Consider the following 17,736-nt stretch of genomic DNA (forward strand, 5'->3'; position numbering starts at 1 on the left):
TGGATGGACTGCAACTGAGCACCTATAACAGACATATACATGTCCCTCATCTGGAATGGTTCTGCCTCATGAGTATCAGCAGAAGTCCTGCCCTGTGCTGGCCTTCTCTCTCTACGAGCCTGGCGTGGTGGCACTGGCTGGGCTGCCTCCTCACCTCCACAGTACTGTCTGTAATAGGCCTCATCTATAGCTTTTCTTGGCCTCTCAAATGGTGGAACAGAAGTGTCCACCCCAGCTAGCTTGCAAAGGTGAGTGATCAAAGAAGGATGTCCCAGTGGTGCTTTGTTGTTTGAGGTGTTAGCACACACACTAATCTCATCAGCTATCACCTGCCCAATATTAACATTCAAGTTTCTGATAACACAGTAGATGAATAGTGCCCTGCTGAGAGTAATATCTGACACATGTGAACATGGCTGAATGTTGGCATGAGAAAACGCCATCCAATACTTTGCAAGAGGAGTCAAATCTGTCCTCCTAATGTTAACCACTGAGCCAGATCTATTCCTTTGGAAGTGTCCTCCAGGTATACACAATACTCTCTCCACATCCTCATAATCAGCACCTTCCTCCATGCTAAGAGCAAACTGGCATTGCTCACCAGCCCACACAGTATCCAGAAAGTTATTTATGGAGTCAGGATCATACCTGATAGCATGGCCTCTAACATAGCCCAAATAATTCTCAGCTGGATAATCACCAATCTTCTTTGCATTGGTGTAAAATTCTTTCACCACAGCTATGTTGGCAGGTGATGGATAAGTGGCTAGCTTTCCCCAATCATTCCCTAACACTTGCTCTCCAAATTGAGGAGCAAAGTTAGGTATCATTCCAACCTTTCTCTCCATTAGAAGTCTCCTGTCCTGAACCACCCTAAAGTGCTTCTCATGTTTCCTAGAGAGGAACCTGCCATTATGGGGCTGCTCTGGTTCCTTTTCCTTTCTCTTGGTTGCCATGGTTTTCAATCTCTTTCCTGAAGAGGATGCCATTCCTGCATTCAAACATAAATCCAAAACCACAGAACATGATGTTCATCATTAGTAAACTCAGAACACAACTCCTTTCGAAACTAAACCACCGCTGAGGGCCAGAATTTCCCCTCAGCGCCACCAGTGCCACATTCAAACACGCAATAAACCAAAAAAAACAAATCTGGCAGAGTGCCGCTCAGCGGTAAATGCCGCTCAGCGGTGATCTGCAGATTTTTGCAAATCTCTTTTTAAAACAGTCCTAACTCCACCCAAATGCAATTTTCAGTTGTCCAGTTCATAATCAAGCAGTTTAATCGGTTCAAACATCAAATATATCATCAAATCATGCATAGAAACTAAAACCCCTAAGTATTCATGCTTTGACAATCACATTCAAATTCAAGAACCCTAGAATGAACAAAATGCATTTTACTTACTTGGGTGGAGATGCTAGATGATATGAGAATGCTTCCAAACTAGAATGCTCTCTTCCAACCCCAAACTTTGATGGCACACTAGTATAAAAGTGAGTGGAAGAGAAATCTTCTAAAGAAGGAAGAGTAGAAAGATGTGGAAAACCTAGGAGAAGGTGTGTGGAAGTGTTTGTGCAGAGAGAAGTCTGGAAATAAACCCTAAAACGCAGCTTGGGGTATAAAAATACCCTAATGGGCTCGGGTCCCGCTAAGGGGAACTTAAGCCCCTCTGCGATAGTACCGCTCAGCGGTAATTGCCGCTCAGCGGCACTTTCGTGAAGTGCTCCCCTCCTTCTTTTCTTGACCTACGTGCCTTCCCTACATGTCTCTCATAGGTTCCCTGCAATTCAATGTTAAAAATGCTTATGCAAATCCTAACTAAAAATAAACAAACAAAAACAATCAATCAACTGGGTTGCCTCCCAGGTAGCGCTTGTTTAACGTCACGAGCCTGACCCAAAATCCACCAACACCCATCAGTAGGTGTTTCAAACTTACCAGCACCCATCAGTAGGTGCAAAATCTTCTCACCAACACCCATCAGTAGGTGTTACAAACTTAGCATCCTTCAGTAGATGCTAGATCAAACAAAATAATATCCAGAATAATATTCACAAATTATAAATTACAAAACCAAATCAAAAGTTTGTAAATCCACTGGGTTGCCTCCCAGCAAGCGCTTCTTTAACGTCACTAGCTTGACCCTGTTAAAGCTCACGTTCCATCTTCTTTATAGTTGACGTAGTCCTTCCACCAACCTTTCAACTGCTTCCTTTGGACTGTCTTAGATTCTCTAGAATATGGAGACTCTATCTCTATCATCTCCTTCTCTTTAAAGCCTTTAATAACCCACAACTTGTTCTTGAGTCTTACAGGTGTGCCAAGTTGGAGTCTTAATTTTTTCCAGTCTCTAGGAACTTCTTCTCCTTTTCCAATCTCTTCTACCTTGGGTGCCTGAAAATACAAACAATGGTTATCAGAAACCTTAAGATTTTTATTTTTACCTCTCGTTATGGGTGCATCTCGAAATGCAGCTTTATAACTGGCTTCTTCCTCCTTTGCTTGTATCTCATCTTTGAACACATCCACCACCACTCTCTCCTCTCTGTCTTGGAGAACCACTATACCTTCATTCACATCAATGATAGCCCTGGCCGTTTTCATAAACGGTCTTCCAAGTATGATAGGTATCTTCTCGGTCTCCATCTTCATCACCACAAAGTCTGCCAAGAATTGAAGTTTGCCAACACAAACTATAATGTCCTCTACAATTCCACTTGACTCCTTTGAAGATCCATCGGCCATTACTATTCTAACCTTTGCAGGTTTCATTTTAACCTTGCCAATTTGCTCCAGTAAAGAATAAGGCATCAAGTTAACACTTGAACCTAAATCAAGGAGAGCTTTCTTTACCTTTTTCTTCCCTATAGAACAAGGGATAGAAAAGCTGCCTGGATCAGATGCTTTAGGAGGGAATGGCTCTTTTTTAACAGCTATACACTTCTTTGCTTCCTCATCTCTACGTCTTTTCTTTGTAGAGATGTTCTCATCAGATTTTGTGTAAACTGTGATTTTCTGTAGAATCTGCTCCCAAGGTGCTTCATTATCCAACATATTAAATAATTCTGTGAAATCCATTTGTTTCTCCTGATTTATTGGAAAAGGAAAATTATTTTCACTCTCTATTTCTCTTCTTTCTTCTGTTTCTTCTTCTTCTTCCAACTCAATGATCTCTTCATTTACACTCTTGACCACTTTGCACTCTTCTCTGGGGTTAACCTCAGTATTAGCCCCAAAGTTTCTGTTGGGTCTTTCTTCCAATTGCTTGGTGATCTGACCCATCTGAATCTCCAGATTCTTTATAGCAGCTTCAGTGCTCTTTTGAGAAGATTCAGTTTTCTGAATGAATTGCTGAAGAGTTTCTTCCAACTTTGTTGATCTGTCATTAAGCATAGATAATTGTTGCCACAAGGTTGGTTGCTGCTGCTGCTTATTATACTGATTAGCCTGCCCAGTTTGTCCTTGGCCAATGCTTGGATGTGGTTTCCAACCCTGATTATAATTCCCTTGACGGTATGGAAACTGATTAGCCATGAAGTTAACATCCTCCAAGGCCTCTACTGGAAAAGCACACTGGCCATTTATGTGATCACCTCCACATAGTTCGCACAACTGGGTTTGTACCTGTGCAGCAGATTTTAACTCTTTAGGTAATGAAGCAAGAGTTTTGGTCAGAGTTTCCAGCTGTTGAGTTAGAATCTTATTCTGTGCTAGCAGAGCATCATGGGTTTGTAATTGAAGAACCCCTTTCTGTTGCATAGGGGCGCCTCTTTCATTGTGAAGCTCATTATCACTTGTAGCCATATTTTCAATAATTTCAGTTGCTTCCTCTGGAGTTTTCCATTTGATATTGCCTCCAGCTGAGGCATCCAACATCATCTTGGTTTGTGAACCAAGCCCTCCAAGGAAAGTTAGGACTACTTCTTGATCTTCAAAGCCATGCGTGGGAGTTTTACGTAACAAGCTTTTATACCTGTCCCATGCATGTCCCAGTGATTCCTCCATGCCCTGCTTGAATGAAGATATCTCTTGCTTTCCTTTAGTCACTTTAGATTGTGGAAAGTATTTATTCAAAAACTTTGCAACCACTGCTTCCCACTCCGTGAAACTTTCTGCTGGAAAAGAGTTCAACCAAAGCTTAGCATTGCCTCCCAATGAGAAAGGAAACAAGCTAAGTTTGATAGCTTCGTCTGGCACCCCGTTAATCTTGACCGTGTTGCAGATCTCATTAAAGGTTGTAAGGTGCTCATATGGGCTTTCATGTGATAACCCAGTAAATTGATTACTCTTTACCAGTTGAATTAATGCTGGTTTGACCTCCATGTTGGCTGCATTGACTCTAAGTCGAGCTATGTTGTTAAAGTGTTGAGGTCCAGCAAGATTAGTATAATCTGCAAGAGTTCTTCTAGCATTATTGTTCTCCATACTCCTTGTGCTATTGAACTAGTACTGGTTTGACCTTCCTGCATACACAAGAAAACAAAACCCTAGAAAAGATTTGTTAGCGCAAAAAGATATAGGAGAAGATAGAGATTCAAAAGATAAAAAGATTTAGAAGATAGAAGATTTAGAAGATAGAATCAAATAAAATATAATAAAACCTAATCTAAAAAAAATAAAATCTAATCTAAAAAGATAAAAATCAAATCTAACCTAAAAGATAAAAATCAAATCTAAAAAAAAAAAATAAAATCTAATAAAAACAGAAAGAATAAAAACAGAAATTCAAAATCAAAGTCAAAGGTAATCAATAATCACACAAATTAACCAGTTAAACCATGAATCCCCGGCAACGGCGCCAAAAACTTGATGGACAAATTTGTAAGCACCAAAATATGATGTCACAAACTTGTTTCACAATCGGCAAGTATGACCGAATCGTTCAAGTAATAAAACTTGGTAAGACCAAGTATCGTTCTTCCCAAAGGACTCACGGCCTAGTTTAGTTATGTGGTTTCTTGATTAACTAAGACTTACAAACGAAATATTTGAGTTTAAAATGCAAGACAGAAAATAAACATGTATGCATGAATTTTGATCAATGGCAAAGACAAAAGATAAACACTTTCAATGGAATATATGAATGAATATGTTGTTGGGGGTCAATTTCATCTCATCCACTCTCATATATTTTAGGAATTCAACATTCAAATCATCATTGTTAATGCCACTCTCTAATGTACCATTCTAGATGGCTTCTCCCTAATCAAATAGTTCATACAATTCCTAGCATTCCTAATGATTAGTTCATGAGTGCAGGAGCTTAAGGCAACCAATATAATGTTGTCAGTAAAATATTGGGAGAAATTCCCCGGATCTAGACTTCCCCGTACGTGTCCGTATCGACAAAACCAATAATCATGCATTAGAATGAGTTAAACAATGCAAGCATTGAGCAAAGAGGAAAAACCCTAACTAATGATGAAAAGAAAGCATATGTCTTAATTCAAAGATGTATTCAACAAATCCATATATGAGAGCTTCAAGAGATTACATTGATTCCCCAACAAACATACAAGGTTTAGTTCACCATATTCATGGTGAACCTAGATGAATAACAGTGAAAGTATGAAAGAATAAACCCAATAAAGTGGAAGAGGTAGCCTGAGCATCCAAGATCCTCCTTCAAAGGGGTGAAAGAGAGAGTGTTTTCCTCGTTTCTGCCAAAGATACTAACTAAAGGACGTGCAAGCCCTTAAATACTAATCTAGAGTTACAAAAGATTATAAAAGTCCAAGCCCAAAAAGTGCCGCTCAGCGCCATTTACCGCTCAGCGATGGTTACGCGTCTTCTTTCTTCCCCTCAGCGGCCATTTTGCCCCTCAGCGGTTCCAACGTCACCTCTTGAGTGCCGCTCAGCGGTAGTTTGCCGCTGAGCGGTGCCTTCGACTTCTCCTTTTTGCACTCTTTCTTGTCTTTTCTATTGTCCTCTCTCTCATTCTTCACTTCTTTCACCAAATTCACCTCAAAACCTGCACAAAAACACTCAAATCAAGCATAAACCTGTCCAGCTCTCTTATTTCTGAAAATATAAACAAAATGCATGATTTCAAGCTAGTTTCTAAGTCTAAAGGTTGCTTTTAGTATCACTTTTAAGCATGAAAATAACAGTTTTTCAACTGTTATCAAGGGGCCAAACAGATCCATATGTAATAATTCAAGAGGCTTAGTAGTAGACATCATTCTCTTGGGTTTTAAAAGAAGATCTGGTTTGCTTCCCCTTTTGGCAAGCATCACAAAGTCTGTCAAAATCATACTTTATGCTTGGTAGCCTAATCACAAGATTTCTAGATGCAAGTTTGTTTAGATGAGGCATATGAATATGAGCAAGTCTTTTATGCCAAAGCCAAGGATCATCACTTTAGATAACAAACATATTACAAATTTGAAAGATGTTTTTCTAAAATCAATCATGTAAATATTATTACATCTTTTTTCAATCAAAACAAGTTCATTAGTAGTAGCATGACAGATCAAACAATGATTAGGCTCGAATTTAACTTTCAAACCTTTGTCACACAATTGGCTAATGCTAAGGAGATTATGTTTCAAGCCATCAACAAGCAAGATTTTCAATAACATATGAGGAGGGCGTTTGAATTTTACCGATACCCATAATTTTACCCTTGTTATTCTCTCCTTATGTGACGTTACCACTTGTTTAGTAGGATAGACTGATGAACCTTGATGGATCTCCTGTCATGTGCCTCATCCACTGTCCAAGTACCACATGGCTTCTTTATCTTCCTTTCCTTCACTTCTTTCTGCCAGAGCAGATTTTGCCATCATACTCAAGTCTATTTGTTGCAATTCTGAGTCATTGGAGGGCTTTTGATCTTCCTCAAGACTACTGTCAGATTTCCTTTTGGTCATCAAGAATTTTGTAAACTTCTCTGCCATCAAGTTAGTTTCTATGATGTTCGTGACTCTTTCCTCATTTTGATATGATTCCCATGATGTTCCTGTCCTAGTATACTCATAGGAATTTTTAATCACAGAACTCCATATATTTTTGACTATCGCATTCAAGAAATTATCATCAACATCAATTTTACTCATGATCAAAGACATATTGGTCGTCGGGATCAATTTAATCGATTATTTTGAAAACCCAATTGATTAAAATTTGAGCAAAATTCGAATTCCTACTTCTGATACCAATTGTAGAAAAAGATTAGGCCAAGTGTCCCAACCAAGAGGGGTTGAATTGGTTGCCCTTTCAAAAATAAGTTCTTTAAAAATGTTTTTGAAATCTTATGATCTTTCTTGGAATGCAATCAATCAAGAATGAAAACAAAGATTCTTGAAGAATTCAAGTGTTGTCGTAGGCTGATCATATCTGCACATTCAGGTGTATTTTTCTATATCAGAGTTATCTACAATAAAGGCTGATTGTATCCCTGTTGCTATGGACAGGAAGAGGACTTGGTGAAGTTCTTTGACTTAGAGTGAGGTATCTCTAAGGGTGACAGAAAGAGATTGTTGTTTTTGGGTTGCTATAGTTGAGTTGGAGTTAGGAAGGAGATTACATTAAGAGGATTGTTCTCTGTAAGTCTTGCTTTGTAAGAACTCAATCAATATAGTGAAATCCTTTCAATAAGGTTGATTGAAAGAAGACTGGACGTAGGCAACAGACGAACAAGTATAAACAATTGTGTGAATCTCTCTTTCCCTACACTTTTACATCAATTGCAACCGAGGCCTATATTGTCGAGAAAATTTAAAAAATGCCACCGCACCATTATATGCTTCGGTTTCTGGTGAACCGATGCATAACGTGCACGGTAATATCCCATTTTTTTTACTAGTGGGACAACCCTAAACAAACCAAGAAATCTTAGAATGGCTCGATTGATCGGTGGAAAAGGGGTATTATACGGTGGGAAGGGATTATAATAAGGAGAATGTGATTATAATCGGTAGAAGATGTAGATCGAAGGTGAAAATGGTGTTTAAAGGAAGATTCAATCGGTCAAAGATGACAAGATGAAGAAATGTCTGAGGAACCCTAACCTGAAGGTGAGGAAGGTGCTCTATGATGGTGGATGACGAGGTTCTCAGATTTAAGATGTGGTTGGCGGGTTTGAATCTCAAGTGAAGAATCTGTGATGATGATGAGAGCTATCGCGAGGCTTGAATGAGCAATGAAAATGTGGTTCGTGATGAATGTCCTTCGAGAATGAAGGAAATGCTCTCGTGGAAGAGAGTAAATGAAAAACGATTGATGTGGAAAGGAAAGGTGGCTAACGCGTGATGAACATGTGGTGCTGGATGAGGCGCCGATTGGAGAATGGTTGCTACAATGGAGGATGGAGAAATCTGATATGGAAAATGAAAGAGAATGAGTGGTGAATGGAAGGTGGCTAGAGAGAATCCCTTGGATTCTCTAGCCAGGACTTTTATGGAAATTGTATTACATAATTTATTAATCTCAAAAGTGAATTACAAGAGGTGTTGACATGTCTATATATAGAACTAAAAGTCCCTCCTATCTATCACATGCCTAACACATTTTACACATGTTTCATAAAAATAAAAAGAAATACTAAACTAAGATAATTGGGCTTGAGTCCCGCCTATCAGTTTGCATAATCAGTTAAATTCATCATATCTTAGTATATGTTTATTAGTGGCAAAACACCATGTTTTAACCGATTACATTATGGGTATAATCAATTAAAACTCGTGATTATGCCTACACATGTTTACTGAGTGCATTGATGTGTTTTGAATGAAAACGTTTTCAAAATGCTTAAGTATTGAACTTAACCAATTACATTAATTTCCTAATCGGTTAAAATGTCTTGTGTATGAAATCATTTTTCATGAATAGCCATAACTGTCATAACGGTGACATTTTTAAATGTTGTGGCTTGTATATTTTGATTAATCGATTACATGCACTTCTTAATCTGTTAAATTCTGTGAAATGTAAATCTGTTGATGCTGAAGGAATTGCTTAACAGATTACATTATATTCGTAATCGATTACAATGCGTCAGAGTTGAGAAATCTATAAATAGACGCATTGCTCTCTGTATTCAACAACTTTACCATTCATATATTTAATATGTGATTTGTTTGTTGAGATTTTATTGCAGGAGCATCCTGAAACTCTCTAAGAATCAAGATTACCACATTTGGAAGAAATCCTCTATGCAGGAGATATGGTCGCGGTTCCCCTCAGAACCGCGGCCATAGACCCCTACCAAAATTTTGACATTCGACGTTTGCAGTCATGCATTAATTAATAGCAGTTAGACCATCAAGGATATGGCCTCGGTTCCCCTCCGAACCGCAACCATAGACCCTGATCTGAACAAAATCTAAATATTTAAGTAAAATTTAATTTTTAAATGAGGATTTGGCCTCGATTTGGCGGGGAACCGCGTCAAAAAGGTTTAAAAAAATTTCAAAATTGTCATTTCAGATTGGTTTTGAATTTTTTTTTAAGAGAATAGGCCTCGGTTGTGTGGGTAACAGAGGCCATATCCCTGATATTACCGCGGTTTTACTGAAAACCGAGGTAATATCCTTTCGTAGGTTAAAAAAAAGAAAACAGGAGACGAATAGTATCGTCTTCCTCGCGAGAAACAGTTTCTCTTCGTTCCCTCTTAAGACCACTGTGCTTTGCGCCTTCTTTGCCATTTTCTTGCGTTTTTCACCGTTTAATCTTGATTTTGGTTGTTGTCGTGGCCATCGTCAACATTTAGGAAGCTTTTTAACCGATCAAAATCGTTCTAAACGTCGTTTTGATTTGGTTTTTTTTATTCTCCCCCTTAGAGGTAAATTTTTGATTTTTTGATTTTTTTTTTTTTGCGTTTTGATGTTTCATTTTGTTTCTAAAACTAATAGTTTTTTGTATATTGTTGTATGCTTGAATTTTGCAGAGTTCAATTTTCTACCTTTTGGATCGCGGGTTGTTCTTTGTTATTGGCTTTTCACACTATCAGGTTCTTATATTAATTTTTAAAGTTTACTTTTTAATAAAATTATATAATTTTGTATGATTGTGTGATTGAATATTTGATTGGATGATCATATAATATGTGTATAATATTTAGGATTGAAAATTTTTCTATAATTGTATAATTTTATATGATGGTATATTTTAAAGTTTATTTTTTTTAATTTTACAATGTTATTTTAAAATTTGTATGTTGAATATGTGATTATTTCAATGCTTATTAATTGTATGATTATATGATTGAATTGAATTAACCTTAGTTTGTCGTTAAATGTTCACTACAAAATTAATTTTTGTATTACAATTTTGTAGAATATTTCAAAATATTTATGTATGGATCGAAATTGGATTAATTTACTACGCATTAGTGCTGAGTATGAGAGAGGGGTAGAGGAATTTATACAATTTGCGCAACGTAATGGGGGTAGAAGTGATGAAGTGAAATTTAGATGTCCTTGTGTGAACTGTTTGAATGCGAGAAAGTTGAACGCAACCCAAATTAGAGAACATCTTATCTATGATGGTTTCCTAAGATGTTATACAACATGGATATGGCACGGCGAAGAAATGCACTTTCCGACTGACTCCCAATCTGAAAATGTTATTGATTCCACCATGGAAGAAGATCGATCGGATGAAGACAAATTAGAGGACATGATCTGCGATGTTGGCGCAGAAAATTTTGCCAAAGCTCATGTGTATGAGACAATGTCGACTGATGCGGAAACACCTTTGTATGTCGGTTCAACTAAGTTCACACGTTTGTCAGCGGTGTTAAGGCTCATAAGTTTTGGAGTTGTACTGGAGAGCTATGCTTTGTGGTTCTGCTCATTGCACAAGTCTCCTCCCAAACATCTCAGACAAGCAGTTGATTGGTAAGAACCTCAATGTTTGGACTTTCTTTGTTATATAAATGAATGCTAAAACCTTTTTTTATATATATAGTTCTATTTCAGCAAGTATAATGTTGGTTGGGAGATCAAGTGCTAATAGTAGAAAGCTTGCATGGATTGCTCTCAAGGTTTTACATATGCTAAAGCCATACTTTCTTATACTTGTTTTGTTATAATGATTTTCACTAACTATTTACAACTGTGATGATATATTGTAGTGTAACAGACAGAGCAGGTCATATGAGTGCGGATACTATGTAATGTATTGGATGACCTACATTATTCGTGCCCATATCACAAGAGGTTGGGAAATCGTGATATTTAAATTTAATGAATCTTGATTTTCTCCAACATTTGGAATTCATATACACTAATTAATATCAATTGTCTTGTGCAGAGATTCAAGACTCCTACTCCAATTCATGAGAAGCCACTTACATTCTTGAGAAAGGCAATTGCAAAACATTTAGTTAGATTATATAATAGTTCATAGTTATTATATTTAAAATACATTAGAACATGTTGATTTATAGTTATTAGACTTTGTACATTATGTGATGTAAATATTGACTATTGTGTTGAATCTATTGAATCTGTGTTGTTATGATATTGTTTGATATGTACGTTTGTTTTTGTAATAGTGATATCACAAAAACAAACCTGTTATTAAAAAAAATTGTAAGAGAATAGGTCGCGGTTGTGGCCAAAACCGAGGTAGAAAGCTTACCTATGGCCTCGGTTCAGCCACAATCGAAACCATAGGGTGCACGTGATTTTAAAAAAAATAGGGCTTTGGCCGCGGTTCAAGCTAGAACCACTGTCATATCCCCACGTCAGTTGAACCGGGGTAATAACCCCTCCCCCTCCCCTTTTTTCTCTTCTTTACTACTTCGGTTGTTGAAGAACCGAGGCAGTATCCTTCAGGATATTACCTCGGTTGGAATCGCGGCCCAAAGTCCAGACCTTTTTACCTCGCCCGTATATGCCGCAGTTCTAAAACCGAAGTGTATATTCAAAAACAACCGCGGTCGTTTCCCTTTGCTGCACTAGTGTCCATCGATTAAATCTAGGTTCACCATTTGTTTTCTCCATCTTCCTCTGTTTTTCATGGTTCCTCGCCGATCTGCCTCGACCTGGAGCTATCACAAACAGTGTAATCGATTAATTCGTATAGATATACAATGTGCAAAGAGTTTTAAACAATGATTCATTTGTAAACAATGAATACACATCACAGATAGTTCAAGCACATATGCAGATATAAATAAGCAACATTTTTGCCATATTGTTGTGCAAGAAACTACTAGACATTTTTGTTGTCATCATCAAAACCTAGTTTAGCTACATGGCTCCCCCTATCAACAAGAAGAAAACTATTATGTTGCCTGTACATGAGATTAGAGAGAACACCTTAAGACAAATGGGTTTTGTCAAGCGTGGCAACATTTTTGTCCACAAAGAAGATGCCAAAAATGATGATGATGATGATGCGCACATGACGGAGTTCGTAAATGTAGTTGGACCATCCAATGTTGGACCTTCCCATGATCCTTCATTATCTTCGTTCTCCATTGAAGACCAGTTTGCAACCTTATAACCCAACAAATTGAGCAAATGAGTACTCTCCAACAATCCAGACATCAAGAGCTAATGAAACTACAACATACTCACCATGCACATGTGTGTGAACTTTAAATGATTTTGATACCAGGCTTAACAATATTGAGAGTCATTATTACTTCAATCCTGATGGTGTTACTAATCGTATTATTTAAAGTATTGTATTATCTTTTTAAGTATTGTACCTTTGATGCTTGACTATGAATGCAATTGTCTTCTTAATTTCTTAAAATTGGTAGATTGTGCATTATTTTGTAGTATGTGTTGAGAATGTTAAATAACAAGACAATCGTTGAAATAAATTTTTTTCTTGATATGTCATACTTTTTAAAATATCTCTATTATGTCTCGATAGAATGAAATGATGAAGATTTGCTCTTTAAAACTTAGAGTTTTACATATCTTTTGTGAAGAAAATAATTATGTTAATTTTTTTTTCTAACATTAAGTTGTGAATAAATTAATTTTCTTTTGATTCAACTTTCTACCTCCGATTCTAAAAGTTGTATTTTGTTAAGAATAACTACAAATTTTCAGAATTTAGATTTTGTTAACCTTTTAAGGTTTTTCTGTTTCTCTTTGACATAAGTTTTATTTGGTTCTATATCTACTCACAATTTCCCCTTTTTTTTCTTCTATATTATAGATGCCACATTATAGATGCCACATAAGTATTGGAGAGTTTTGAAGTACCGACCGAATTGGAATGCTAAATTTCACATGTTTTAAATATTAAGTAAATGGCATATATCATCATTAATATTACATTTTCCAACCTGCTGGATATATATATGATTTGGTGGTACAATTAATCCATGTAGCAGAGCACAGTCTCCATGTGTAAGTAAAAATAAATGTTATAGCTGGCTTAAAATTTTGTACAATTCATCCAAATAAACTGAAAAAAAAAACAACAAACAAACAAATTAGTCCCAAGGAAGAAAAACGAGAAAGAAAACTGCGACGAGACACCCCCTTCCTCCAAAAAAAAAAAGGAGAAAAATAATTCTCTGACAACTTCCATGCATATCCCAATACAAAACCACGATGGTTTGTCCCCTTATTCCACCCAAGAAAATAAAAAATGATTGAGAATAATTTTTCTGTTAAAAAGGAAAAACCAAAAGTGTAATATGAAGAAAATAAAATCCCAAAATTCCAATCCAACCCCCAAGATAACCAACCAATAAAATTCTTCACCCTATTGCAAACACTCCACTTGTCAAGTTCCTACCCTCCAACCCCATCACTGTGTCAGCAACCCCACACCAACATTCATGGGGAACACATCACGTGAAACTTCTACTTAATTACCACCATCCAACTTATGCATCCACCCATCCATCCATCCATCCATACCTACATCATACATACATACATACATCCACATTCCCCCTCAACTCAGGAGCTGCTCCTTGTCCTTGCATCCCAATGGTTGAGACACTGCTATCTGCTGCTGATGCTGATGAAGGGAATGTGATTGAATAGTTGCTTGTGGCTGTGATGTTGATGGGTTTTGAAGATTGTTGTTCACTGTGTTACTCATCTTCTGTAGGTTCTGTTGGTGGTAGATTTGCCTCAATCTCTCTATTTCCTTCTTCAATGCCTCTTGATGAGCTGACACAGTCAAAAATTCCCACTATCTCAGTAATCATCATATCATCGTGCTTTTTCCAACTTCCAAACTTATTGAACAAAACTTGCAAAATAACATTATCCTCACTTCAAAAACAAAACAACATATATGTAACTTCCCTATAACCTAGATTACGACATCCTCAACATATCGAGATCAAGAATCTTATGGTATGTCTTACGTCGTGTTAGGTCACTCGCACGTAACAGAAAAATAATCTTTCACCATACTGCTATACATATAAAAAGCTGAAGCGAAAATACTTGGAAAAGGAAAAAAGAACAGCATTATACCGTCTTTGAAAATCTTGTCTTGGGCCAAAGCAGCAATACGTTGCTTCAAGGCACTATTGTCGACATTAAGAATCAAACGTTGATGGTCCAGAAATGCAACTCGTGGAGACAATGCTGATACTTCCGTCTTCATTTTAACATTAATTTCTCATAAATTAGCACAAGTTTCATACTATGTTGTACTCAACAATCATTATGCTACATGTAACATTCATATTCCTGGGGCATAATGTGTGTATATATATATGTTATTATGAAAATTAAATCGAACTTTATATTTACCTGTAATGTTGTTACGCTCCTTTCAAGCTCAGAGATGTATTGTAGTTTTCTTACTCTTGATCTCTGTGCTGATTGCCTGTTAGCCAAAATTCTGATATGCATACATAATTACAAATTAGATTCAGTTTGGTATATTTATATTACACTCCTTTAATTTTTATAGATACAGCTGAATCACCTATAGGAGAATGCTATGTTAAAGTAGCTTGAAAAGGAAAACTGTGTACAAGAGATTATTGGCCTAACATAATTAATTTCTGCACTCAACTAACACATTTAATTGGTTCGATAAAATTGACTATGTTATATCCAGATATATATACATGACTATCAAACATTTGTTTTCTTTATTATAATTGGAACAATTGTTTTCCATGAAATTACAGTTAAATAACACAAAAATTTCAATTTTTGTATCATGCATTAATTTCAGTTAAAAGTGTAGCCATCAAATTCTAATTCGACTCTATAAATTTAGCAGCGAAGGGTTTGATGATAGTATAATTTATAATTCTCAAAAAATGTGGCACACACAGCCAATCACCTTTCTACTAAACAAGTATATATATTATTCATATTTAGCAATAAAAAAGTACCAAATTTAATGTGCAAGACAAAGGTATATGGATCAAGGAGTATTTTTCTTTTACGATTATAAACAAATACTTAAACTGATGAAAATTCAAAACTTTTTTAACTTAACAGCCTTTTTAGTAAAATTTATGAATAAAATTCTACTCGACAAACCCGTATGAAATTAAAATAATTAGAATAAATAATCTATCAAATGACGGAATTATAAATCGTCATCTTGAGTAATAAATTTATTACTGTTAAAATAATTATTTTAAAAATTATACAAAGCAACAAGTTAGACAGTAAATTACACTGACATTATATATGAATTAAACTATTATTAATTTATTAGTTTATATATAGAACCTAAATTCTACTGAGCTATTAGTTTAATTGGAACATAAAATTATTTTCATTAATTGTACGTGCATGGGAGGTGGACAACATAAAATAATAAAAGAATAAAATAATAGTAGTAATAGCAATAATTATAATATTTGGTGTGATTAGCCTAACCTTTTGACCCTCTTGGGATCGACAACGGTTTCAGGGGAGGTGGTAGTGGCGGAGAATTGCAGCGCCGCCGCCTCATTCTTGCACGAGCTCTCCTCTTCAACCTTTTCCGTCTTCGGCTTGAGGTCCAACGTCATTGCCATGGGCTTCTCCTCGTTGTTGCTATTTTGGTCGGAGGACGGCGAGGAGGGGTTGGACGCCGATGAAAGCGGTGGCGGCGGTAGTGCCGCTGCTGAAATGTCGTCAGAGAACATGGAAATCAGCTGGTCCTCGTCGAGCCGGTCGAAACCGGCTCGACATTCCTCGAGAAACGGCGTCTCGAGGAAGGCAATGGAGTCGCTGGCGGATCGCCGGTGAGCCCCCCGCCGGGTGGAGGAGAAGTCAAGGAATTCGTCGACCCATGAGGGTTGGGAGGGAGCCGTGGTGGTGGCGGCGGCGGCGACGGTGGTGGTGGTGGATGAGGTTGTGGGTGTGAAGTTGGCCATTGTGGGCACCCTTTGGTGAGAAAAAGATGGCCAATTTTGGGGTATGGTTGGTATTTTGGGAGGTAACTGTGCCATTACCTATGTATGTGTGACCCCAAATATAGAGAGATAGCGAGAAATTTGTGTACTACGTATAATGGCCTTGTGTATCTAATCGTGTGTCTGAGAAAATAGACAGAGAGAGAAAGAGAAAGAGAAAGAGAGAGAGAGAGAAAGAGGAACAACAGAGATCCCAACAACCTAACCAACACACAAACAACCGAAAATCTTACTTCAAAATCTTGTTCTTGGGTTTCTAAAAGCAGTGGGAGAGAGAGAAAGAGAGATTAAAGAGATGATGAGAGACAATGGCATTGTGCATGTAATAAAGCCTTGATAATGGTGTTTTCATTCATTTGCCATAAAGGTTTTTTCTTTCTCCTTTTTCTTCCTACCCTCTACCTAGATTTTGGTATAATGTAATGCAATGTTTGTTTCACCAAGGGTTTTGGAGACGAAGAAAGGTGGGTCACATGGGAGGGGATTAGAGACAGCTAGCAACAGCTAGGTGGTGAAAGACTGAACGGTTTTAGTGGGAAAAATGGAGTGTTGTTTAATAAGTATAGGAATCAGCAACCACGTGCAGATGTGACCCCTTCACTTGGCATCCATTGTCTCATGTCATGATACTGTATAGCATATTATAAGAATTTTCATCCTGTTCTTGGGTTGGATTGGAGCAGTATTTTATTTTTCACCCTGCCAAAAAAGCTTGGTCTATAGGGTCTCTGGCAGTTCCTCTTTGTGCTGTGTCCTATCCATAGAGCACTTTAATTACACTCGGATGATAATGGGACCACAATCAATGCTTCACCTCCTGGTTTTCACATGCTCAGTCTTCCATCACAACCCTTCAATTCATTATTCTATGTATAATCATCTCTCTTTAGCTCTTTTCTTACCATTTTTGGATCCGATTAATGGATTAATTGGATACGGCTGGCATCCCATATCTGTACTTTCCTTTTCCTTTTGCTTCTGCTTCTGGTTTGGATCAGATACTATATACTTCCCTTTTTTATATATTATTAATCAAAAGAGTATGCAAATGGTTCTGGTTTTCATCATTTTCAGTTGAGTATTTGGCAAGTCTGTGATTAGTGGTGGCCTTATTTAATCACTGAAACATGGTGCAGTTACATGGGAGAAGATCTTGGTGCAGATTAAACTATGACACAGTTGTATATTGAGAAGATTTATAGGACTTTTGTTAAGGATGAGCTGTGAAGAAAAAAGGACTGTGTTATATATGTAAGTAAGAATCATGTCCTCCATCTCCCCCCATGTGAAACCCTTTTGCAAGAACTCACCTTTCTTTGCTTTATATATATCCCCAAATCACACTCACATGCCAAGATTTATGTTCCTTCTCCTCTCAAATTCTGGCTACCTCCATCATTTCATGCTGGCACCAATGTTGCGTATATCA

General features: G+C 37.1%; 2 protein-coding genes across 2 annotated transcripts; one reads left to right on the forward strand and one right to left on the reverse strand.

Annotated features, from left to right (window-relative positions):
* The first annotated feature begins 8,041 nt into the window (after positions 1-8,041).
* Positions 8,042-11,356, forward strand: LOC148196582 (uncharacterized). The gene is made up of 5 exons (XM_088092897.1): positions 8,042-8,084; positions 10,740-10,845; positions 10,916-10,991; positions 11,082-11,177; positions 11,261-11,356. Exons 1-5 carry the CDS (start codon positions 8,042-8,044, stop codon positions 11,354-11,356), a joined length of 417 nt encoding a protein of 138 aa, XP_087949023.1.
* Positions 11,357-13,269: 1,913 nt separating this feature from the next.
* LOC124828783 (basic leucine zipper 34-like) lies at positions 13,270-16,765 on the reverse strand. The gene is made up of 4 exons (XM_047302160.2): positions 15,787-16,765; positions 14,695-14,785; positions 14,413-14,539; positions 13,270-14,100 (listed from the first exon to the last, which is right to left on the reverse strand). The coding sequence occupies exons 1-4, from the start codon at positions 16,341-16,343 to the stop codon at positions 13,880-13,882; spliced, it is 996 nt and encodes a 331-aa protein (XP_047158116.1). The 5' UTR covers positions 16,344-16,765; the 3' UTR covers positions 13,270-13,879.
* Positions 16,766-17,736: the final 971 nt, after the last annotated feature.

Source organism: Vigna umbellata, chromosome 6 (assembly GCF_029865625.1).
Source record: "Vigna umbellata cultivar VRB3 chromosome 6, Vumbellata_1.0, whole genome shotgun sequence".
Classification (NCBI taxonomy): domain Eukaryota; kingdom Viridiplantae; phylum Streptophyta; class Magnoliopsida; order Fabales; family Fabaceae; genus Vigna; species Vigna umbellata.

Excerpts from the sequence above, each read along its gene's own strand:
- LOC124828783 (XM_047302160.2), bottom strand. The coding sequence starts at position 16,343 with ATGGCACAGTTACCTCCCAAAATACCAACCATACCCCAAAATTGGCCA. Across the intron at positions 14,540-14,694 it reads GGAGCGTAACAACATTACAG|ACGGAAGTATCAGCATTGTC; the intron begins GTAAATATAAAG and ends GTTAAAATGAAG. Across the intron at positions 14,101-14,412 it reads AGACAAGATTTTCAAAGACG|CTCATCAAGAGGCATTGAAG; the intron begins GTATAATGCTGT and ends TGACTGTGTCAG.
- LOC148196582 (XM_088092897.1), top strand. The coding sequence starts at position 8,042 with ATGGTGGATGACGAGGTTCTCAGATTTAAGATGTGGTTGGCGG. Across the intron at positions 8,085-10,739 it reads ATTTAAGATGTGGTTGGCGG|CGGTGTTAAGGCTCATAAGT; the intron begins GTTTGAATCTCA and ends CACGTTTGTCAG. Across the intron at positions 10,992-11,081 it reads TTGCATGGATTGCTCTCAAG|TGTAACAGACAGAGCAGGTC; the intron begins GTTTTACATATG and ends GATATATTGTAG.